The 25040-nt window shown below is 55.3% G+C and overlaps 1 protein-coding gene across 1 annotated transcript in view; it reads right to left on the bottom strand.

Annotated features, from left to right (window-relative positions):
• SCN4A (sodium voltage-gated channel alpha subunit 4) overlaps positions 1–22017 on the bottom strand; it is a 29269-nt gene extending 7252 nt beyond the window's left edge. Inside the window, exons 1-16 of the mRNA XM_007959721.2 lie at positions 21745–22017; positions 21542–21660; positions 21336–21425; positions 20919–21047; positions 20416–20507; positions 17635–17964; positions 16737–16800; positions 16370–16511; positions 15224–15433; positions 14490–14628; positions 12370–12608; positions 10518–10691; positions 8915–9271; positions 3614–4093; positions 1026–1161; positions 176–330 (exon numbers count right to left, since the gene is read on the bottom strand). Of these exons, the coding sequence (XP_007957912.1) occupies positions 176–330; positions 1026–1161; positions 3614–4093; positions 8915–9271; positions 10518–10691; positions 12370–12608; positions 14490–14628; positions 15224–15433; positions 16370–16511; positions 16737–16800; positions 17635–17964; positions 20416–20507; positions 20919–21047; positions 21336–21425; positions 21542–21660; positions 21745–22017 (3129 nt within the window). The remainder of the gene's footprint in view (positions 1–175; positions 331–1025; positions 1162–3613; positions 4094–8914; positions 9272–10517; positions 10692–12369; positions 12609–14489; positions 14629–15223; positions 15434–16369; positions 16512–16736; positions 16801–17634; positions 17965–20415; positions 20508–20918; positions 21048–21335; positions 21426–21541; positions 21661–21744) is intronic.
• Between the last annotated feature and the right edge of the window lie 3023 nt (positions 22018–25040).

Here is a 25040-nt window from a genome sequence, read left to right as displayed (position 1 = left end):
TACATTCTAGACCACATCCTGGGAACCACTGGTGAGCTCCTTTAGATTCTGTGGGTTGAGGACTGACCGGGCTGCATCCCTCCCGTGGTGTGGGAAGGACCAAGCCCTGGGAGAAACTGCTTGGGCCCCGTCACCTGCCCCCATTCCTGCCCTGAGCCCCCAGGGCGGTGCCTACCAAGGCCCCACTGCTGAGCAGGATCATGAAGACGATGAAGGTCTCAAACCAGTTGTGCTCAACAATCTTGAAGCAGGCTCTGCGGAGGGTCCACCACTTCTTCCCGCGGCCCTGGGAGATGTCCACGTAGAGGCAGGGGAAACGCTGGACACAGGCTGAGGGAGGGCAAGCGTGGGCACCTCATCAAAGGCTGGGGGGCTGCCCAGGGTGCCCAGCTGGCATGTTCTGCTGGAAGTCCTGGATGCCTCATCTCATTGCCGCAGACCCAGGAGCCCATCTCCTCCCAAGACCTGGCTCCAAGTGGGACTGGTGGGGAAGAAGGAGGGCCAGCTCCCTTCCACCAGGGGCCTCAGGTCCTGCCTCCACAGCCCACTCCTCAGGGGTTTTCGTGACAGGAGATCGGGCACAGGCCGTCGGCCCAAGTGCTGTGGCCTTCTGCTTCCTCATCCTCCCCTCCTCGTCCAGGCAAGCCTTCACTGCCCAGCCAGGCCTGTTAGGTAAAATGTTTTCCCCAGGCCTGCTCCTGAAGGCAGGCCCCTCTTGGAAGAGGAAGATGAGGAAGAGGATAGGAGTGTCAGGAGCAGCCGCTTACATACACTCCTGAGGGGCCCCGCATGGAATCTGCATAGCAGCCCTCGGAGGAGGCAGGCACCCCATCACTCTATACTGGGGCTCCAAGAGGGGCATGGTTGGGAGGACCTCAGGCTCTGACAGCCCCACCAGTTGGGGCTGTATTCTCCCAGGTGAGGCGTGAGGCGGGGAAGCAGGCCCCTCGGGTGATACGCATGGGGGGACGCTGCCCCCGCCAGCCCCTGGCCTCTCAAGGTGGGATGGGGCTATGGAGGCTCACCCTCGGTGAAGCACTCCTCGGGCTGCTCCCCTTCAGGGTTCTCCTCGGCCTGCTCCGAGGGGTCCTCCTCGGGGGGCTTGTAGTCGACGGTGCTGCAGACGGAGGAGTTCCCATCGTAGAGGGGCTGCGGGGGCTTCTGTGGACAGAGAGCAGGATGGAGACCACAGGAAGAGGAGGAAGAGGGGTGGAGCAGACCCCTTCCCCCTCCCTCCCTCCCTCCTTCCTTCCTGGATCATCTACTCGGCCTGGCCCTGTGCTGGGTATGGAAATAGCACCATGACCCAGGCAGGTGGTCCTACCCTCATGGAGCTTCATTTGGAGGGGCAGTGGGAAGGGCAGTGAGAAAAGAAGACCATGGGGATGAGAGGTACCGGAAGCGGCTGGAGCTTAGCTGGGCTGGGGCAGAGGGGCTGGATGGGGAGGCAGGGGTACTTGTGATGGGCCAGGGCGTGAAGAGGGTTCAAGATGGAACTGGGGTGCCACAGCCCACAGATAACAGGCATGTGGTGCCTCTGAGGTCTGAGCTTGCCCACCCCCAGGGGCTGTTTGGCTGAGGAATCCAGAAAGGATGGAAACTTTTCTCCAGCCAAAGCTTCTGCCCACGCCAAGGGAACCTGATCGGGGTGGGGGTGGGGTGGGGGAGGCTGACCAGCAGCCTGCCCGAGGGGCCTCCTCCCACCTCCTCCTGGGGCTGTCTCAGGCCAGCTTCCTGGCCCCTGCTTCCACTCAGCAGAGGACCCCTTCGTGGCTAGGGGTGAGGCCCGCAAAGGGAGACATAGAAGGAGCTGGTCAAGAGGGCAGCTTGGGGCAGCTCTGGGCCCGGAGTGGTGAAAAGGAAACCAAGGGGCAGGGGCTTTTATTCCCACTTGACAGAAAGGGAAACTGAGGCACAGAGTGTTACGTGAACCAGAGCATTCCCTGAGCTACTTTCACCACCTGTGTCCCCCAACTTCCACAACTAGGTCCCCTTGGAGCCGTGCTTGGCCCCCTTCAAAGATTCCCCAGCCCCCTTCCCTCCCCGAGCCTAGGACCCAGTGCTTCCAGCCCCTCCCCCACTCATGTTCCTCTTATCGAGGTTGGCGCCACGCGCCACATTTCTAGGGGTATTTATAGCTGGGCAGACACTCTCTGCCCTGGTAAGTCACCCCGCCACATATTTTGGGGGAATAAGGACTCAAGAGTTTTCAGGACAAAGTTCACTCAGGCTCCAGTTCCCGGCCAAGCCCGGGGCGTTCCGTCTCCTGCCCGAGCTGGAGGGTAGGTGAGGGGGGCTCAGGTCAGCTCCCTGAGGAGGACCAGCAGGGTTCCAATCTTATCCCTGGCTTCTGGGGCTGACCATCACCCTTGTTCCAGGTTCTCTCCAGCCTTGCGGGGGGCGGGGGGGGGGAGCAGTGGGAGGGTACCTCAGCTCAGCGGCAGCTGCCCTGCACAGGATGAGTGGGCCAGGGCCCTGAGGCTGCACCCTGCTCCACTACCCCCTCAGCGCCCCTCCAGGTCCTCTCCTCAGAGTCCAGGACCAGCACCTTGACCCACACTGGGAAGTTGGGACAAGCCCTAGGTGGATCTAGGCAGGAATAATAAGACCGTAGATTAAGCAGGAGTTTAAAACCCCAGAAACCAGAACCAAACCAAACTCACTGCCATCGAGTCGGGTCCGACTCATAGCGACCCCTCCTTGGGTTTCTGAGGTGGTATCACTACAGAAGTAGATTGCCCAACCTTCCTATGTTGTTGTTATGGGCCATCGAGTCGGACCCAACTCATAGCAACCCCTCCTTTGGGTTTTCAAGGCAGTCATCACTACGAAAGTAGATTGCCCAACCTTTCTTCCTAGGAGTGGCTGGTGGGTTTGATCCGCCAGGCTTCTGGTTAGTAGTCAAATACCTTAGGCACTATGCCACCAGAGCTCCTTAAAACCCCAGAGGAAGAGTTAAATGAGGCCTCTTGGGTCCCTGGGTGGTACGAATGGTTAACTCACAAGGCTGCTGAGTGAAAGGCTGGAGGTTCAAGCCCACCCAGAGGCACTTCAGGAAGAAGGCCTGGTGCCCTGCTTCTAAAAGATGAGCTATCGGGAATCCTGTGGAGCACAGTTCTACTCTGACCCACGCGGTATGAGTGAGAATCCACAAAATGGAAACTTTTCTCTTGGGGCCCAGTCCAAGGACAAGAGTGTCTTGTCCAAGAGCACCACCTGCTGGTGAGAGAGGGCCCAAGGGGCCACCAGGGCCTGGATTAGCCAGAGTTGTGGGGTCTGAGGCAAAGGCAGGAGACCAGACTTTTAGGGCAGGCAGGGCTGATCTTAATAGTCCTGTTAGTAACAGTAACAGCAGTCACCATGTACACTTCCGTAGAGATACCGCCTTGGAAACCCAAGGAGGGGTAGCTATGAGTTGGAATTGATTCCATGGCAGTGAGTTTGGTTTTTTTGGTTTACTATGGGCACAACTCATCTACTGCTCACAACAGTGCCACGAGGTAGTTATCATTACCCCATACTACAGATGGAACAACTGAGGCTTGGAGAGGTTTGTGAGTTGTTCAAGCTCACGTGAAAAATGTGACTCCGGGTCTACCTGAGCCGGGTTCACCTTGCTGTCCTCGGGCTCTGAGAAGGTGTCGGTCTCCTCTTCCGTGGGCATCTCCAGGTCTGACTCCTCAGAGGCGATGGGCACCTGAATGGTCAGGTAGGGGTTGTTGATGAAGTTGAAGTGGTCCAGCTCAATGCTGACGGGAGAGCCGTCAGCCAGGCCCACGTGGTTCAGGATGTGATTGTCCTTCTTCAGGTCCTTGTCGTCCTCCTCGGGCGGGGGCTCCTTCTTCTCGTCCTCAGGGGGACTCTCCCCGGCCTCCACCGCCGCGCAGGGTGCCTCGAGGCTGAGCATTATCTCCTTGGGGCTCAGGACCTTGCCGCGCAGCAGCCCCAGGAGGAAGGCCTTGGCAAAGCCGATGCCCCACTTGATGCGGCTGATGGCGATTTGCAGGTTGTTCATCTCCCCGTCCTCGTCTGAGGCTGCCAGGCTGTCCGCGCTGAAGGAGCTCAGCAGCAGAGCCAGGAACAGGTTCAGGACCTGGGGAGCAAGGGTCAGGGTAGCCTCGGTTCAGCCTCTGGGCCCCTAGGGGTGCCACCTTGAGCTGGCCCGAGGGGCCCAGGCTTACAGGTCAGAACTGACTCATGTCAGACATTTAAAAGGAGGCCCTCACCTTGCCAAATGCCCACAACCGCCGTGGAGGCCTGATTGTTCTTATCACCCCCACGTGACAGATAAGGAAAGTGAGGCTTGGGCCTATATGACTGTGCCCAAGGCCAAGGCGAGGGGGCTCTCTGATGTCACCTCTGTCCTCCACCCCCACTGCTGGGGACATAGACCGAAGAACAGCGTTCAGGTCTCCAGGCTTCCAGGACTTACTGGGAACCTTAATCTTGGGGCTTTTAATCAACTCAGATGCCTGCCCCCTGTTTCTCTAGAAGGCGCAGCCTTCAGCTCCCTTTCTCGCCCTTGGGGTTCTTGGGGTTCTTGGTTCCCTCCCCATAACCCCTATGGAGGGGACTTGAGGCTGCTGGTCCACCTCCCATCTGCACTTGATTTTCCACCAGGACATTCACTGAGCCCTTGCCCTGTGTGCAGGAGCAAGCAACCTCAGAGAGCCAGAGACCAGCAGAGAGAGACACTGGGTCAAATACAGTGTAGTGTGTTTGGACGGCAGTACAGCTAGGGGAAGGGGTGGGGAAGTGGCTAAGTGCTCGGCTGCCAACCAAAAGGCCAGGTGTTCTGAACCCACCAGAAGAAGAAGAGGAAGTGGTTAGTCACACAAACCCATCCCACAGAGCCCTCGGGGGAGCACACTGTCGTCCCCCTTTCTCGGTGGGAGAAAACCTGGCTATCTGCTAAGTCGGAACCGACTTGATGACACACAACACAGAGTGGGATGACAGACTTTGGAACAAACTGCTGGCTTCCACCTCCAGCTTCCTGCTGTGTGTCCATGGGCAAGTCACCCACCTCTCTGCCTCGGTTTCCTCACCTGTAAAGTGAGGGTAGTTATTACCCACCTCCTCACAATGTGAGACTAAATGATCAGTACAAGTGTGGTCAACATGCTCAAAACGTGTTGGCTGTTATTACGTGTGTGATAACAGAAAGCTACACAAAGTACGGGATGAGCTGCTTAGACTCTAAGGCCAGCTCCCTTGTTGTACGGATGAGGAAACTGAGTCCCAGAGAGATGGAGTGACTTGCCCTAGGACACACAGCATACTCCAGACTAGAACCCAGGCTTCCAGTTATTGTACAATTTTAGGGGGCACCATTCACTTAGACTAAAATGTGAATGCACCCCCAGAGGTATATAAGGCGGTGGGCCTGGCTCCCACCCTGGGCAGTGGGGAAGAGAGTGAAGGGAAGCTGGGATGAGGTTGCCCTGGCTCCTACCAGCCAGAGGCAGAGCCAGGTTCTTACTCTGGAGGGGCTGGGGCGGGGCTAGGTGTGTGAGTGGATATAAGTGAGTAGGGGAGCCAGTCCGCGGAATCTGCCAAACTTGACCATCTCCTTCGTGGGTCTCTCACTTTCTGACTCACCAGTGTCCTCAACGTTCTTCACATCATTGTCTTAACTACTGTGTTAGCATAACAGTTTTTAAAAATTTAGACCCTCTGGGGGTCACTCCTCTCCCGCGGGCCTTTCTCGCTGCTTTTCTGCCTTTGCATCTACCAGCGTCCACTGGTCTCTCTTTCCTTCTCGGGGCGGGGTGGGGGGAGGCATTCAGTTGCCAGAAACACATCTGAGATGGGAATTAGCTGCTCTCCGGGTCAGCAGGGTTTGCACACGGCTCCTGCTGGGACAGAAATAGCCACCCAGGCAAGGCTGGGGGGGGTGGTGGCGCAGAGAGAAGGGGACGACAGTGTGCTCCCTGAGGGCTCTGTGGGGTGGCTTATGTGTGACCTAGCCACTTCCTCTTCTTCTTCACAACAGCCTGGAGGAAGTGCCCAATTGCCATGGACCCAGGGGGCACTGGTCCCCACACTCTTTGGCAGGATGCCCTGGTACCTTTTGGCAGACACCTGCTTCCTTGAGGCCTGGGGGGTGGGCTGGGAGGGACTGTGCCCAAGGAGCCAATCATGCCATCTCCTTCGGTCCCTCCAAACTGGGACGACCACAGAGCTGGGCCTGAAAAGGGTGTCAGTGGTGTGCATGTGTGTGCATGTGTGTGTGTGTGTGTGGCAGCAGGGTGGGGGTGAGGGGCTGGCGGTGACAGTGTGGTGCAGTGGTTACGGACTCTGGAGCCAGACTGCTCAGGCTCCCATCCTGCACATGCTACTAATCTACCTCCTGTGGCCTTGTTTGCTGTAGGAAGCAGAGACAAGCCACACGCCTCTCACAGGGCGGTTGTGAACAAATGTACACAGAGTGCTCCGAACGCTGGGTAAATGCTACAGGACCGTCAGCTGTCGTCACGGTTATGGATGGTGTGGATGGGCCAGTACAACGATTCGTGTTCTTGCTGCTGCTGTTATTAGTGGAGTTACCCAGACCTAGGGTCTGGTCCCAGGTCAGTTTCTGGGCAGGGAAGCACGGACTGTGGAGGTAGTGTCTATCTCACACGGTTTTTGAGAGGATTAGGGATAATGTCATTAAAGCCCCTTTAGGCCTAAGCATGTAGCAGGAGCCAAAACTCAGGAGCAGTTTCTCTAATGACTGGTACCTAAAGGATGCCCACAGCACTATCCTCCCCCTCCAGTACCCCAGTGATGGTTGAACTTCCTGACCACTTATGTCATACAATCCTCACCACCACCCAGTGAAATAGGTCGTCACCATTATCATCCCCATTTCCCAGAAGAGAAAACTGAGGCTCAGGCAAGTCAAGGCTCCCAGCTGCTCGTCAGTAACTGGCAACATGGGGCCTTGAGATGGTTTTGAGTTCACACAGAAAGAGACCCCCTACAGATGCTCTCAGTCACCCCATGTCCTTAACCTTCCATTCACAGCCTTCTGCTCAGTGCACACAACCCCTCCCCAGTCCTACCCCAAAGTTCTGTCCAGGCACCTTCCTTCTCTCTCCTCTCTCCCCAAGGTCTCCCTCCCTCGCTGTTCCTGGGACCAATTCCCATCATCTCCTCTTGCAGCCGAGGTGACCCCAACTCCCTGTTCAGCCCCTGCCCATAGCGAAAGTTCATTGATACCTGAGAAGTGCTGACCCAGCAGCCCAAGGATTCACAAGCTTTTCTGGAACGTAGGGACGTGCAACTTCCCTCCCCCTTTGCCCAGGGCAGTGCCAGCCACCGCAGGGGGGCAGCCGGGCTTAGCACTGCGGGCCCTGGCAGGATGACCCTGCCACCTCAAGAAGGGGAGGAGACGGGTGGGCAGAGAAGGAGAGATGCCTCCAGGCCCTGGCCACAGAAATGCCCATCAGGTAGACCAAGGCTCCAGCTGTCTCTCATTGGATGCCTACTTCTCACCTCCCTGCATCCCACCCTGCACCTGCCCCACATGCCAAGCCCTGAGCTGCAGAAAGTGACAGGATAGATGTAGTTTATACCATCTCCGGATTCCCCCATCACCGGGGTCTGATTCTTTTTTTTTTTGGAATCCCAGGGACAGAGAAGGTAAGAAGTGGGGAGGAGGACAAGGGCCCAGCAGTTGCTGGGTACCAAGCCCAATCTGTGCTCTTTTCTACACTAGGTCAGGCCGTCCTCCTAGTGACTCTGTGAGGCACCTATCACTTTCTGTTGGACAGTTAAAGAGCCCAACTGGACTCTGAAGAGAGCAGTTCAAGGTCACACTGCTGATGGTGAAGAAGCTGAGATTAGAACACGTGTCCATCTGACTCTAGCCATCATCTTGTTATTGTCATTCTTGTGTGTCCCATCAAGTCGATTCCAACTCACAGCAACCCTACAGGCCAGGGTAGAACTGCCCCACAGGGTTTCTTAGGCTGAAATCTTTACAGGAACAGATTGGTACATCTTTTCTCTCTCAGAGCGGCTGGTGGGTTCAAACCACTGACCTTTTGGTTAGCAGCTGAGCACTCAACCATTGCGCTACCAGGGCTTCTCCAGCCATCACCTTACTTTGTCAGAAATACCAGGTTTAAATAGTGCTCCTCCCAGGGCAGTCTCTGGACCAGAGGCATCCTCATGACCTTGGAACTTGTTAGAAACCAAATCTCCCGGCCCCACTCCAGAGCTATACAATTTGAATCTCTGGGGGTAGGAAGGTCCAGGAAGGTCCTGGAGTGGCACAAACGGTTAAGCACTCGACTACTAGTCGAAAGTCTGAACCCACCCAGAGGTGCTTTGGAAGACAGGCCTGGTGATCTGGGTCTGAAAGGTCACGGCCTTGGAAACCCCATGGAGCAGTTTTACTCTGCACACGTGGGGTCACCATGAATTGGAATCCACTTGATGGCAACTGACAGCAACGAGGGCCCAAGAGTCTACACTTTAAGAAGCTTGTGGGTGATTCTTAAATAAAAACCCAACCCCACTACCAGCAAATCCTGAATCATGACCCCATGTGCCACAGAGTAGAAACCCAGAGCGTTTTCTTTACTGTAATCTTTATGGAAACAGGCTACCAGGCCTTTCTTCCATGGGGCCACTGAGTGGGTTTGAACTGCCAACCTTTAGGTTAGTAATTGCGTGTGCGCACTCCCGGGACATCAGGTCATTCTTAAGTATGTTGTAATTTAAGAAACACTGGGTTGAACCATATAAAATTATCACCGGGGGAACGAGGGTGGTTGAAAACATCAAATATCAACAATTTCATACAGTTTGACCTAATAGAAAACTGACCCTTGCATGACAATGGGATTTAAAGGAAATTAAAGTAAGGGGCCTCTGGGTTTTCCAGGCAGGGCTGGGAGATCACCCAGATGGCCTCACTCACCACAAGATTGCCGATGACCATGACCATGAGGAAGACGGTGAGGCACATGGCCTGGCCGGCCACCTCCATGCAGTCCCACATGGTCTCGATCCACTCGCCGCACAGGATACGGAAGACGATGAGGAAGGAGTGGAAGAAGTCGTGCATGTGCCAGCGCGGCAGGAGGCAGTCGGAGGCGATCTTGCACACACACTCCTTGTAGCTCTTGCCGAACAGCTGCATGCCCACCACGGCAAAGATGAAGACTATGATGGCCAGCACCAGCGTCAGGTTGCCCAGCGCCCCCACTGAGTTGCCAATGATCTTGATGAGCATGTTCAGTGTCGGCCACGACTTGGCCAGTTTGAAGACCCGCAGCTGCCGGACAGGAGGAGGGAAGGGGTGAACGAGGCCCAGGGACCCCCAGGCCCAACCCAAGAGCCCATCCTTAGGAGAAAGAACTAGGTCAAATAGCTCAAACCCTACACCATGCCTCTGAGGGATGCGAGGCCTCAGTCTGCCTCTCTATTAAATGGGGACAGCCATGGCCTATCACCTCCTGCTCTTCATATGTTAAAAGGACAAAACAGAGTCTTTACCTGGTAAAGATACAGATTAAAATATTTACAGGTGAAATTATATGTTGGGATTTGCTTCAATATACTTTCCCCATAAAAAATCCAGGGAAAGATGAGACACTTGTAGAGTGTTGATTGTTGTGAAGCTGGGTTCTAGGTACATGGAGGTTCCTTACACTTTGTCTCTCCTTTGGGGTATGAATTTCTCATAACAAAGTTAAAAAAAATAATAATAGACGTGCTCTTGTGGGGTGGTGGCACAAACAAACTCAAGAGACTCAATCCCACTTCCGAGGAACGTCTGAGCTTCAGGTTTCAGGTCTGCTGTATGGGGCCGAAGGAGCTCTGGTGGTGTAGTGCCTAAAGCATTTGACTGCTAACCAGAAGCTTGGCGGTTCAAACCCACCAGCTGCTTCATGGACAGAAGATGGATCAATCTACTTCTATAAAGATGCACTGCCTTGGAAACCCAATGGGGGTCACTATGAGTTGGAATAGGAGCTCTGGTAGCATAGTGCCTAAGACATTTGACTGCTAACCAGAAGGCTGGTGGTTCAAACCCACCAGCCACTCCTCGGAAGGAAAGCAGGGCAATCTACTTCCATAGAGATACTACTGCCTTGGAAACCCAAGGAGGGGTTGCTATGAGTCGGGGCCGACTTGACAGCACATAACAACATAACAATATGAGTTGGAATCGACTCAATGGCAGTGGGTTTGGTTAAGGTTTTTTTTTTTTTTTTTTTTTAATATGGGGCTGAAGTCCCTGTTCCACTCCTGTCCAAGGGCAATATGGTGGAATCAAACCAAATGTCAGCTTCTGGGGCTTCACGCTACCCTCTGCCAGCAGCCCTGTGTGACAAGGGCTCCTTATTGCACTGGTAAGAAAGATGCAGAGACATTAAGCATCACCCACAAGGGCAGAGGGGGACCTTACTTCCAGAACTCTGGCTTCTTGAGGGTTTCCCTCCTTACCCCGACAGCCACCCTCCTTAGGATCGACACCCCACTCCTTCTCAGCCCCGGGCCCTGGGGGCCTCGCGTACCAGCCGGAAGGAGCGCAGCACAGACAGCCCCTGCACGTTGGCCAGACCCAGCTCCACCAGGCTGAGGGTGACAATGATGCTGTCGAAGATGTTCCAGCCCTGCTGGAAATACTCATAGGGATCCAAGGCAATCAGTTTCAGTACCATCTCAGCTGTGAAGATGCCCGTGAAGACCTGCGGGGTGGGGTAGGGGTCCTTGTCACAGAGCCTCAGGAAGCACAGGGTCTTGGGAGGCTCCTGCCTCACCCCTGCCTGCTGGCAGAGTGTGTGGAGCAGGGGAAAGGGGTCCAGAGCCCAGAGAGGGGCAAGGAGTGGTACCCACACTCCACATGTGAGGGGCAAGTAGAATAATCATGCCACAGGGCAGCAGTCGGCATAACCCAGGGATGTGATCACACCAGTGTCTGGCCTTGTGACCACGGGCAAGTCACTTAACTTCTTGAGGCCTCAACCCAATCCTAATAGTCAGCACTCATTCATTGTGGCTCACGATGACCTCATCAGTTTCTCAATCTCTGAAGTTGGGAGACATCATCACATTCGTTTCATAGTTGAGAAACTGAGGCTCAGAGAGGTTATACAGCTAGCTCTAAGTCACACAGCCCATGTGCTGACAGGTCAGGTCTCAAACTCAGGTCTTGGAGTGCTCAATGCACTGTCTACCTCTACAGCTTGTCTATCCTAGTTGTTGGGTGGGGAGTCTCAGGCCCAAAAACTCTTGGTGGACTTGAAGGTCTATGGAAGGGGCCCAAGTCAGGGATCAATGAGAAGGTCAGAATTGCCCCCAAGCCCTGGACACAGGGGCCTGAGGGTTGCACAGCCCCTGAAAATTCCCTGGGCACAGCCCCCCTCTGCCAGGCACCAGCTGCCCCAGGCTCACAGCCTGCCCGGGCACATGCCGATCCCCTCCCAGGAGCTGTCCCTGACCATAGCAGGTGCCCAGGCGGCAGCAATAGTGTGGGCAGGGGGCGGGCGGGTGACGGGCCCGGGCCTATCACACACACCCCAGCAGCTGCCAGCGGAGTCCACAGCATGCCCTTGCCCTCCAGCCCCGCCTGGCCATGGCTGCCTCGGGCACCTCTGTGGGGCTAGATGGGCCTGCCACTCAGGCTGGGGAGTCTAGGGTCTGTCTGATGCTTGTGCCATTCACTCAGCCCTCACCCTGCCCATGCCCCAGTCTCCCTCTCCCTGGACTCCCCTTAAGCTCAGGATGTGGAAAACATCTTGCCCATTTGCCATTCTGGAAAAATTACAGAGTGAAATGGGAAGGGTGGGGCAGGGCAGGCCCGGGGAGGAAGAGGCGCTTTCTCCCTTTGTCAGGCTCCACCGGGGCTGGCAACGAGGTGATAATGCCCCTAATGGGCAGGGATAAGCAGGCGGATCAGTGGTGTCAACAATAATGGAGCAGGGATGGGCTGGAGCCTGGTGAGGGCGGAGGAGGCCTCCAGGGTGAGCCTGAGCTTCTTGGGCCTGGGCGCCCATGGTTATATGCCTCACTTCCAGGCCCCTTGGTCTCTCTCTGGCCCAGGACAATCTCTGGAAGTGGGGAGCCTTGTCACCTAGTATCCCTTATCACCAGGGCATGGATGGCCATGGCCAAGGCCCCAGCCCAGGCTCTTCCCAGTTCAGAAGCCCAGCATGCCACTCCTACTCTTCCTGCCCCCAAACACCCTGAAACCCAAATTCCACAGCCTGTAGGTCAACCCCTAAACCTCCTGAGTACATCAACTCACATCTCCCACAGACTGGGCTAATAACCAGTCTGTCCCCACATGCTTCCCAACAGTCCTCCATGCTGCCACACAGCGAGACAGCCCCCGCATGACTGCCCTCTCCCCTGGCCCCTCCATACCAGGTTGCCCACGGTGAGCACGTTGTCAAAGTGCTCGGTCATGGGGTAATGTTCCATGGCCATGAAGAGAGTGTTGAGCACAATGCAGATGGTGATACCCAGGTCAACGAAGGGGTCCATAACGATCAGGTTGATGATGTTCTTGAACTTCACCCACGGAGTGCAGCAGTTCCATATAAGCACTGTGTGGGCGCACTTGTACCACCACGGTGGGCACTTCTGGTGGGCCTCTTCCAGCTCTGGGAGCAGGTCACAACACAGACACCTGATGAGGATCCCTGCCCTCTCACACGCACCTCGCCCCATCAGATCTTTAGCTTCACCTGTCAAACCCCAACCCCTAGCATCCCACACCCCCTCCCCTCAGCGAGGCCTACCCCAAGGCCCTCCTCTATCAACTCTGTCCCCATATGGCTCTCCGCAGAGCCTTGTCCATCAAAGCTTCATCCCTAAAAGCCCCGCCCCTCAGCACCCTGACCCTTAAAACCCTGTCCCCTCCGCGAGGAAGCCCCGCCTCTCAGTGCCGCACACTCAAAGCCCCGCCTCTACAAACTCCGCCCCCTATAACTCCACCCCCTAAAGCCTTGTCATTGAAAGCCCTGCCCTTCAGTGCTCTCCTTTAGGCCCGCCTTCCAGGCACAAAGCCCCGCCTTTCAGTGAGCTCTGGCCACCAGACTGACCCCATCTTCCCCAGGGGGAGGGCAGGCAATCTTGGCCCAGGACATGCCCAGATCTCAGGCTGGGCCTCCAGGGGTTCCAGGGAGAAGCGAGAGAGGGAGGCTGCTGCAGGGGATTGGGTCCCCAGTCCCACCCACCGCTGGCCAGGAGCAGGCTGAGACCTCCACCTGAGGGCTCTCCCTCCCCGCTGCCGCCCCTCCAGATTGGCCCAGCCAGTTCATTCTCAGCCATCAGGGTGGCTTTCTGGAAGCATCCTAGGCTCTTGCCTCCAGTTCTGAAGCCCTGGGGGCTCTCTAAGGCTGCTCTCGGCCAGGTCTTCGGGGCCCTGCACGTCAGTGGGCCTCCTTGCCCTGCCGCAGGCATGGCCTCGTTTAATGAGCACAACGCATTTACAAATACGCTTAGAGCCTCTCCGGTGATAGATGAGGGAAGGGGACTGGAGGGATGGCAGCCCCATGGAGGCCCAGGGCTGAGTGCTGGCTGACCCCACCCCCACCGGGGAATTAGCAACCTGGACCTCTCAGAAAGCCTGCAGCCCGTTCTAGTCTGACTGTGACCCCTTCCCCTTCCAGCATTATTGTAGATGTCCTAACAGTGTCTGAGGCTGGGAACACCTGGGCAGGTACTACACCAGCTGGACCTCAACATTCAGGGCACACAGGATGCCTGTCATGCAGGGGGAGGTGAGATGGTGCCCTTGAGAGGTTTGCACAAAGTCCTGTAGGACCCCAAACTCCTGGGTGCAAGGCAAGCTGGCCTAGGAGAGGGGACCAGATGCTTCTGAACGTCACCCGTGGGGTGACGCAGTTCCCTACGTCTATGTCAGGTTTCCTATCTTTTTCTTCCCTCCTCCCTTCCTTCCTTCCTTCCTTTCGCTCATCCTTTTCCCTCCTTCTTTCTCTCCTCCCTCTGTTCCTTTTCCCTCTCTGCTTCCTTCCTCCTTCTCCTCCATCCACACCCCATCTGTCTCTCTCCATTCATTAAGTCTTTCAGCTCATCTGGATGTCATCCATCCTTTGCTTGTTACCTCATCCTGTTGTTCTCCTGATGTTAGGGGTGGGGTGGGAATTGGGGGGAATCTGTGAGTCACCTGGGCAGAGTTTGACCTTTGACATTTAACTTCTAACCTGGGCATACTTGAGGAGAAGCATCTCCGGCTTCCGGAAGGTTGGGACTTCCTGGTTAGTATTATTAGCTTGTCCTTCCCCGTTGCCTTGGCAGCCTCCTAGGCCCTCCCGGAAGCCCCCAGTTCCCACAGCGGCCTGGCCTTGTGGCCAGAGCTGGGCCAGGTGAAGCCAGAACTATATTTATCATGGCCATTTCTTCGATGCCTAGATTAAGTTACTGTCGTCCTAAAGCTGGGCCCAGTTGGGCCCCACCCTGCTCCCTCAGGAGGATGGGGAGGCAGCCAGGCTAGGATGGGCGGGGATGCAGGCACTCACCTTCCATGGCACCCGAGATGGCGCTGTCTGCGCTGCAGCTCTGTCTCGGGGGCCCCTTCTCCCCCGGTGCTGTGTCCAGGCTGCCATTGCAGTCTTTGACACCTGCCTCCTCACCTTCTAGAGCCTGGGTGGCCTTGGCCTGCAGACCAGCAAGGGGGTGGGCATGAAGTCCAATTCTGAGCCAGAGGGGTACACTGATTGACTCTGGCCCCTCTTCTTGGCCTGTGCCGAGCCTAGTTGGGGGATTTTGTGGGGTTAAGCCCTAACCTCTGGGGCAAGGGGGTAACAGGGTAGGGACCAAAATGACTGAGGACCCTCAGCCCTGCAGATCCTCAACTCTGATGCCCTAATGGACCCCTGCACTTGACGAGATGCTAAGAAAATGGGCAACTGCCCTTTGGGCTTTATCAGGACCTAACCTCTCCCTCAGCTTGGATCCATGTCCTACACAGAAAGAATCAAAGCCAGAGATATTTGAATTCAGGTTGATCAACTCCATATTCTTTCATGCAGGTGGGGAAACTAGCACAGAGAAGCCAAGTACCCTTTCTACTTTGTGAAAGCCAGCCATCCCACCAAGGCCCCTAGCCTGAGGCCTTCTGCTCCTCTGCTTTCTGACTCCTGCCCCTGGCCCCTCCCTCACCCTCAGCCTACTGGTGGGGAGTAGCCAAACAGCCCAGGCTGAGGAGCAGGGAGACCCCTGGGTCCTCGGCCTCCGCTCCCTGAGTCCAGACCTTCTCAAGTTCCTCCTGGTGCTTTTTGAATTTCTCCATCATCTGCTGAAATTCCTCCTCTTTCTCCTGGTTCTCGGCCAGCGTGGCCTCGTTCTGCTCGGCGTACGCCATGGCCACCACGGCCAGGATCAGATTAATGAGGTAGAAGGAGCCCAGGAAGATGATGACTACAAAGAAGATCATGTAGGTCTTGCCGGCTGCTCGCAGAGTCTGGGGGCAGGGGCAGGTGGGGAGGGTGTCACTCGGCATTCCACGCCTATCCTGTTCCCTTTTACACCCACTGCCCCTTTCTGCACGCCCATTGCCCAGATGGGTAAACATAAACAGAGGGTCCCTCCCAGAGCCTGGGGATCTGAGAAACTTTGAGGCAGAGAAAGACCATCCTTGACAGGCTAAGCCACAGTCCAGGGAGCTTCAGGCATGGATTACCCAATAAACAAGGTAAGCATGGGCTTACTTTTGCTTACTTACTGGTCTGCAGTGAACAATTTCATATGAGTGAAATTGTCACCCATGTGAAATTGCTCACTACAGATTAGTATGTGAGCATAAGTAAGCCTGCGCTTACCTTACTTATTGGGTAGTCAGCCCCCACTCAGCGTATGTAGTTGGAAGCCAGACTTTCCTGGTATGTTGGCTCAGAATTGTGAGGACCCCAGCCAATCACTCCCCAGATCAGAGAGTCAGGACAGAAAAATGGTCACCACAGGCTTTGGGATCAGCTTGAATCCTAGCTTTGTCACAGTGCCTGGCACTTAGTAAGAGCTCAACAAATACTGGCCATTGTCATTATTGTTATTAACATCGTTAGGGTTAGAAACATAAGCAGGAATCAGAAGGCGCTGCTGCTCCTGGCTCACTGCCCGCCCTGCAAAGAATACAAGTTGGAATGGAGACATGTGGGCATAACTGGGCTTGAAGGTGCACGACTGTGGCTCAAAGACGGTCTCACTCCGCCAGGGGCCCACACCTCAGGTCTTAAGGCAAAGGTGAGGACGGAAGAAAAGGCAGTGGCTGTGATCCTGGCAGGTGCCTGGTGTCAGAGAGCACTGAGGGGTTCCCTGGAGGAGACAGTCCCTGCTGGGGATTGGGCCATCCTGGACGGGGGTGGCTCAGGGCTGGAGGGCAAGGTGAGGGTAGCTGTACCAGCTGGAAGAGGTTCTCCCAATAGTCCTGTGTCATGAGGCGGAAGAGAGACAGGAAGGCCCAGCTGAAGGTGTCATAGCTGGTGTAGCCATAGTTGGGGTTCCGCCCAGCCTTGATGCACTCATAACCCTCGGGGCAGCGTCTAAGGATGGGATGGGGAACTGGGTTTAGGGAAGGAGGAGAAATATAGCTGGAGGACAGAGATGGGGAACCCCTTCAGTTCTGCCTGTGCCCCTGAAAACAGGGACGTGTCCCTCCATGCCTGTGGGTTTTCCTTTGCCCTCCCATCCACCCCCGGCCCTTATCCTGACTCTGCCCCATCTCCTTAGGTCCCAGGGTGCCTTGTTCCCACACGAGTATCACTCACCCAGCATCACTGCTGTTCCCACACAGCAAGGCATCGTTGGAGCCCTCCAGGAAATAGAAGTTCCCTTTGGAAGTCAGAGGCCACAAAGGAGGCATGTCACCCACAAGGACACACTGTGAGCACACATACTCATTGCATACCTATGGACACATCTGTGTGGACCACCTACACCGCATGGATGCTCCCTGGGTGCCCCTTCCCCCTCCTCCTTTATGGCAGCCCCAAGCTCTAGTGCACAGAACTGGTGTCTGTCTGGGTAGGTACCTTGCAGGAAGCTCAGTGGCTGGTGTGGTGTTAAGTTAGGACACAGCAGGGGCACACAGAGAGATGGGAGGAACATGTATGTGTGCATGGTGCTACCATGTACCTGCACAGGACCCCTGACTGAGGAACTAGAATCCAGGATGCCAGGCTGAGAAAGGAGATCTTTTTCTAATTTGCATGAACTAATAGTGGCAGTGTGGGAATGTGTATGTGTTGTGTGTGTGTTTGGGACATATGGGCATGTGAATATGGTATGTGTGGGTGCCTGGCGGGGGCCCTGCCAGGGTGTGAGCAAATAGTGTGTGAAGGAGAACAGGGAGCACAGGTGAGGGAATAAGGGCCATCAAAAATGACAAAAAATCCATTGTTGTCAAGTCAATTCTGACTCACAGCAACCCCGTGGGTTACAGAGTAGAACTGCTCCAATGGGTTTCCTCAGCTGTCATCTTTATGGAAACAGATTGTGAGGCCTCTTTTCTGTGATGCCACTCAGTGGGTTTGAACCATCAACCTTTGGGTGATCACACAGTGCTTGTGCTGCCCAGCAACCTGAGTCCAGTTGTGCATGGTGTTTGTCTCACAAGAGGCCGAGGAGGGGGCTGCCTGAGAGGTCCATCCCACCTGCCATCCTTACCTTCATCATTGATGTAGGCATCCCAATCAAAGGTGAAGTTGCTGACCCAACTCTCATGGCTGTTCCATGTGTTATTGCCGTACCACGTGTCATTGCCATATGTGTCATTGCCGTACCACGTATCATTGCCATACCACGTGTCATTGCCATACCACGTGATGTTGGTGTCATTGAAGGGCGGGGGCCAGCGCACACACTTCTGCCTCAGGTTTCCCATGAAGAGCTGCAGACCCACGAGGGCAAAGACACTCAGGCAGAAGACAGTGAGGATCATGACGTCCGACAGCTTCTTCACCGACTGGATCAGGGCCCCCACGATGGTCTTCAGGCCTGGCCATAGAGCAGGTGAGGTTATTGGGGTCACGGGAAGACAACAATAATCATTTATTCCCCTGCCTCCGACCCCCATCTCCTTCAAGGCTCCACTTCCTAGAGGCACCACTACTCAGAAACCTTCCCAAATGAGCCCCGCCCGTCTGTCTGCCATGAGTTTGTGTTAATGGTAATGAAGTAGTTTGGAAAAGGTTGTAAAGAAAAGAGACACAATTTAAGGAATGCCACCAACGCCACTGAAATGTACAATATAGAAGTTGATGGAGTGGTGTATATTTTGTTGTGTATATTTTGACAAAAAATAAGTAATAATTAAAAAAAACCTACCCCCCCTTCTCTGATCATGTCCTCACTCTAGAGCCTTGAAGCTGCCACAAATCTCAGCCACCATTGCCCAACCCACAGAACTCCACAAAGGCACACAAAACTGGTTGCCGTTCAGTCTGCCAACTCGGCGACCCCATGCGTGTCCAAGTAGACTCCACAGAGTTTGCAGTGGCTGATTTATTGGAAGCAGATCACAAGGCCTTTCCTTCAAGGTGCCTCTGGCTGGACTCGAACCTCTAATCTTTTGGGTAGCAGCTGAGTGTGTTGACCATTCACACCACCCTGGGACTCCAACAGAGGCGCAGGGAGAGGTTTGTTAAATGTTGCTGGGTCAGCACTCCTACAGTGTGCTCCACAGAACACTAACCTCCCAAGCTGCTTGCTTTCAAAAGGGAGTTCAATGTGTTTGGGAAAGGCTGCTCTCCGTGTTCCATCATTGGAGAGTCTTTATGTAGAGTATCCCATTAAAGGCTCTGAAAAGTCCTGCAGAAACTAACTTTATTTCACTTTGTTCAATACAAATGTTTCCTTATTTGACCACATACCCTTCTTTCTTCTAAAACACATTGCTGTTGAGTCAGATCTGACTCAAAGCGACCCCTCCTTGGGTTTCCGAGGCTGTATCACTACGGAAGTAGATTGCCCAACCTTCCTTCTAAGGAGTGGCTGGTGGGTTTGAACTGCCAGCCTTCTGGCTAGCAGTCAAATGCCTTAGACACTACGCCACCAGAGCTCCTAGAGAGAGGGCCCGGCTACCTGGTGGAAGCTTATTAACTCTGGAGGAACAGTAGGGTTCACTCTGAGACGCTCTAGATGACCTTGACCTGACCCCAAAGATTCTGCCCCTTTGGGACGACAAAGGCGTGAACAGTGCTTAAAGACTTCTGGGAACAGACTCCTACAGTCTGCAGAGGAGTCATGGTTTCTTCCCTAATCATGGTGTCTCTTCCATGTTAGTCCATTTCCTTTTCTTGTCCTGATATGGAAAACAAGTGCTCAACGTCCTCCTTGTAAACACTCCCCCAAGCCCTGAGGATGCTGGAAGCAGAGCACAGAGGGAAGGCTTGCCTTTAGCTCAGTGGCCTCTGTGCTGTGTGCCCTCCAGTAAGCGCCTCTATGCTCAGAATCTCACCTGCCTCAGCTGCAGTACAAAGGCTGTGCACTAGAAGAGACCTACAGTACCTTCTAAGGTCACTGGGTGGTGCAAACATTTATCGTGCTCGACTGCGAACCGGAATGTTGGGGCTCAAGGCCATTCAGAGGTACGTCAGAAGGAAGGCCTGGAGATCTACTTCCGAAAAAACAGCTACCGGGAACCCCATGGAGCACAGCTCTACACTGATAGCCATGGCGTCACCATGAGTTGGGTTGGCTCAACTTTACCAGTGGCCACTGGTAAATGTGGTGGAACTTTCTAACATTCAGATTGAACCCTATTTCTTCTGCTCCCAGAGCCTGTTCTCCATCCCTTTTCATATGCCTTTCTCTCCCTTGACTGAACCGTCTCTAATTTCGCCACATGCTTTTTTGAGGGTTGGGATGATCCAGATTCTATTTATTTCACGCTTCCTGATGCATTACTTTGGAACTGCCCTGGCCTCCTTGCTGAGCGGGTGTGTGTGGTGTGTTACTAATTGAGCCCTGAGGGCTGGGACTTTCCATCTTCGTTCCCTGTGTGTAGACCTGGTGGAGGCCTCTGCCTTGCCTCCTTTGCTTATTGCATTCAACACACATGTGCATATCACAGGCCATGTGTCAGGCGCTGTTCTAAGCACCTTATAGAATCAAGGCACTTAACTCTCTTAACCACCCAGTCAGTGGGCACTATTATCATCCACCTTTTACAGATAAAGAAACTAAGGCACAAAGAGATCCAGGCACTTGCCCAGGGTCATACAGTGAGGAAGTGGTAGAGGTGAGACTTGAACCCAGGCAGTCTAGTCCAGAGTCTGTGCTCATAAACACCTTGCTAGGCTGTCTTCCTGCCTGGGCCCTTCTCCTCTCTGGCCACGGCGCCCCTCTGTGTCCAGGCTTTGACGTGCTGTGATTCTGGGTCAGGTTCTTAAAATGTGAGTGTCAGGCCTCAGGCCCAGGCAGAGGGTCCCTGCACCGCCCTGGTACCTGGGATGACTGTGATGGTTTTCAGGGCCCGCAGCACTCGGAAGGTCCTCAGGGCAGAGATGTTGCCCAAGTCCACAAACTCTGTGAGGTACCTGGGTGGAGGGGTGGGGGTGGGGGCTGTGTCAGAGCCAGGCGTGGGTGGTAGAACAGAAATCAGGGCTTGTCCAGGCCCGGGAATCCTTGTAGTTGGGGCCACCACGGGGTACAGACACCCCAAGGCTCCTATTGGAGCCCAAGAGTGGGAACGACAGTGCAGGAGCTTTGCTCCTGGGGACTGAGGGTGTGGGGCACGGGACTGTGTGTTAGGGTTGCCGCACGTGGTGGTATGGGCAGCAGGACAGCCTTGAGGGTAGAGCCAGGGAACCGCAGCTCCTGCAATGGCACAGCTCACAATCCATGCAACTGGCCCCTCTGTGAGGGTCAGGCCCGTCAGCTGCCCTCTGAGGCCTGGCCTCCTTCCCTCCCCCACTCCAGCCTCGGGACACCCCCGGGCCCTGGCTTACGCCATCATGATGACACTGAAGTCCAGCCAGTTCCAGGGATCGCGAAGGAATGTGAAATCATCCACACAGAAGCCTCGGGCCAGGATCTTGATAAGGGACTCAAAGGTGTAGATTCCTGTGAAGGTATACCTGGCAGGGAGAGGGCCAGCCAGAGCCGGGCTTGTCACACCCAAGTGCAGGTGTGCGTGGCAGGGATGGACCTCCCAGAAGTGAAACGTGCCACCCAGGGAGCTGAGGACATTGATGGGGGTGACAGTGACAGTATGTGTCACCCTGGGGGCTTAAGACATTGATGGGGTGACAGTGTGTGTCACCCTGGAGGACAAGAGCAGTGTCACTCTGAGCATCCTCAGAGCTGCAGACACTTGGGACAGGCCGTGTCCCAGGCCCAGGATGCTCGAGGTGGGGTGTACTTACTCCACGTTCTTGGACCAGGGAGGTGGATCACTCATGGTCATGAACACACAGTTGCTCAAGATGGTGATCATGATGAACATGCTGAACAGCGTTGGGGGCAAGGTCAAGGAAAGGGAAGGAGCAGGTGGGAAGGGGAGGCGGATAGAGGACCCTGGTCTGCCCATCCCTGCCGCCGGCCCCGCGCTCGCCCCACTCAGACAGGATATGAGTGGATGAGCACCTTGATGGCACCGCGCCTGATGATGCTGAAGGGGCTCAGTATGTAGAGAGCGGGGGTGGCGGAGAATCGGAAGATGCCCTTACCCTTGTTGAGCACAATGAAGGTCTGTGGCAGGGAGAGAGCCTGTGAGGCCTAGGGACAGACAGCCGGATAGATAGACAGACAGAGGGAGTGTTCCCAGGCCCGGACCTTCTTGTCACAGTAGTAGGGGTCCAGGTCCTCCAGGGGGATGCTGATGACCTCCGGCGGGGGGTCCCCATAGATGAGGGGCAGGCTCTTGCCGGCCTCCAGGTCGCTGCGTGGCTTGCGCTCAGGATCTTCGATCTCCATCTGCTTGTTGCGCAGCTGCCTGGCCTCCTCCTCCGCGGCCCGCCGCTCTATGGCTGCCAGGGACTCCCGGGTGAAGGGGCGCAGGCAGTCAGGGCCCAGAGGCACCAGGGTGGGCAGAGACGTGCTGGCCATCTTTGCATCCTGGACTCAGGGGCCAGCAGGGCAAAGTGCGGCCGGGGCAGCTGCGGTGTGCAGCCCCCGGGGTGCTGGATGGCCACCCGCGCTGAGCCTGCTGTCCACTACTCACCCCTGCGTGCCCAGGGGCTGGGCTGCGGAGGCCGGCGTGCAGGCCCTGCCTGGAGTTGGAGAGGTCCCTGCAGGGTGGGGTGGCTGCTGCTGCTTAGGTGCTGACACAAGGGCATCCCCCCTGGGCCCCACACTGCACTGTCCCCAGAAACGGGGTCTGCTGACCTCAGGGCTGACAGCAAACCAAGCTAGAGCCTCTTCGGCCTTGGGGACTTGGGGCCAAAGCCCCAAGCGTCCTCAAGCACTTCCTTGGCCCAAATTCCGGCAACTGTGTGGCTTTAGCCTGTGGGGACAAAGAGAGAACCACAGCTGGCTGTATCTAACCCGCAGGGAGGGGGATGGCAGTCAGGTGTGAAATGAGGGGCCTGGGGGAAACAACCTAAAGTAGGAAGGGGAAATGGATTTCATTTTGAGGGCCAACTTGCATTGGCTAATCTGGCTGCCTGGAGGTCTGGGTAGTGTGTATCCAGACACAGCGGGAAAGACTGCTGTGATTGATTAGTGATGTCTGCCAGGGACACGGGAAAGAATATGGCACATCTGCCTGTATGGCCCATCCCTGGGCTGGAAGGAAGGGAAAAGGAAGATGTGGGGTGTAACATCTTCCTTCTTGAGCCTTAGGGAAGTGTGGTGTTGGGCTGGGAGTGAGAAAATGGGAGAGTCCTGGGCCCAGCACTCTTCCACAGGGACCGTGGGATCTAACTACTGGTGGGCGGGGAAAATCAGAGTAGGAAGATGCACGGAGTGTGTGGGCCACGCCAGCAGCACTTGCAGAGGCTAACACAGGAGAAATGGACCATTTGAATGGCGGGGGCAGGGCTGGAGCTCCCAGAGCCCATTTCTGGTGGGTGGTCCTGCGTGAACTGGACGGGAAGGGTCACCCACCAAGAGCCTTTGAGGCCTGTGAGGACTGTCAGCTGGGTCTCCTGGGTCAGTCCCCAGGCCTCTCCCAGCCACCCTCACCTTCACTCCCAGCCCTCCTACGCCCGCTGTCTGTGGAAGGGAGGTGGTGGCCACACAGATTGCAAATGGCCTTGGAGGAATGTCTATCAGTGGGTAAGCACAAGGAGACCGCTGCAGCCCAGTCACACACAGACAGACCTCCCCCAAAGCCACTCCTCCCCACAGGGACCTGAGAAGACCCCCCAGAGCCTCCCACAGCTACACGCAGGAGGCAGTCCCCTCTCAGCAGGCCCAGATGCCCACAGAAGTGTTTCTGCCTTGGCCAACATGGCCACTTTCTCAGGCTTGGCCAACAGGTGGGAAGGGTGGCCCAGGGAGCGGCAGGAGCCATTGGGCAGAGCTGACCACTCCCACCCGTGCCTGCTTCCCAGCTGCTCTCTGCCATCACCCAAGGAGCGAGGAGTCGTGTTTCCACGGGGATGACTCTGCTCATTCCTGCTGGCCCTGGCCCTCAGCTGCGCATGGGCTCCATCGTGTGTGTGGGAGCACCCCCTCCACCACAGAAACACAATACACACACACACACACAACAAGCAGAACAGATATACAACACACACACACAAAACATACACACCCAAACCCAACACACAACACACACATCCTACACACAACAAACACACATATCATACACGTCACATACAACACAAAACACAAAGCATATGTACACACCACACAAACACACACCACACACAATAAACAAACACAACACACACAACACATAACACACAACACACACAACAAACATATATGACATACAACACACACACCACATGCAACAACACAAGATACACACCACACACAACACACAAACACATACCATACACAGTAAACACAATATACACAACACACACCACTAACACAAGGCATACACAACATACACATACAACACATACAACATACAAGGCATACACACATAACACACAAACACAGCATGCACAACACACAAACATAACAGCACACACCACACATAAAAATACACAATATACACAACACACACACAAACACAACACACAAAAACACACATACAACACATACTACACATACAACATACTGCATGCACCACACACACACAGTCACCAGCCTGAAACCACCCCTCACACAGACCCTCATATCTGTACCCCCACCATTCACTACGGCCCTGTCATGCGTCATGCACCTCACCACCTTTCTTCCCATGGCCGACACCTCTACACAACCTTACTCGACCCTGAAGTTCACTCGTTACCAAACAGAGGACACTGACCTGCAAGGTGGCCTTGGAGGGACCCCAAAGCTGCTGTCTACCCACGTCCACAATTCTCCTTGTCAAGGGTGTCTGACCTGAATACTCCCACGCCCCCTTCACAGGAGCCCAAGGGGACCACAAAACACCAGGAACCAGCAGTCTGGTTCCCAGCCCCTGGTGCTCTTTAGAAACTCCCCTCCCCTTAGCCAGCCATGGCTCCTGTGGACAGACCCAGAGGATCTTCTCAGCTGGCCTTCCGGGCTCTCGCATTTCACGCTACTCATAGCCTTTCTCTTGAAGGAAGAGCTTGGCCTAGCCCTTCGTGCCCCTCCTTCCCTGCTTGTTCTTGGGGCTGGTTTGCAGGTCTGCATTCTTTCTACAGCATGCACCCTCTCCCTGTCCATCCTTTTCCCTGCCAAGGAAGCACCTACCACCTACTTCTTTCTGTGTCTGTACAGCCCTGGCACATCTGTTTCCACTTCCCTGATGGCCTCAGAGTGGTTAAGCCAGGGACACCTTGTCGGTGGGGCCACAGCCTCCACAGCCCTTAGTACACTTAACTAAAGTGCTACCAGTATGGTTATCTGTTGATGTCTGACTTCCCTGCCACCCTCCCTGAAGGCTGGGGCTTGGGGCCACTGCTGGACCTAGCACCTGGTGCATTGGTACGTGTTTGTGTTTCAGGGTCTCGCCTCAAGCCTGGGCCTCCCCTGGGCTCAGA

The sequence above is a fragment of the Orycteropus afer genome, unplaced genomic scaffold, assembly GCF_000298275.1.
Source record: "Orycteropus afer afer isolate SDZICR_OR568_19922 unplaced genomic scaffold, OryAfe1.0 scaffold00018, whole genome shotgun sequence".
In the NCBI taxonomy this organism is placed as follows: domain Eukaryota; kingdom Metazoa; phylum Chordata; class Mammalia; order Tubulidentata; family Orycteropodidae; genus Orycteropus; species Orycteropus afer.
Note: the sequence above shows the minus strand (reverse complement) of the source record. Positions and strands in the feature narration are given on the sequence as shown.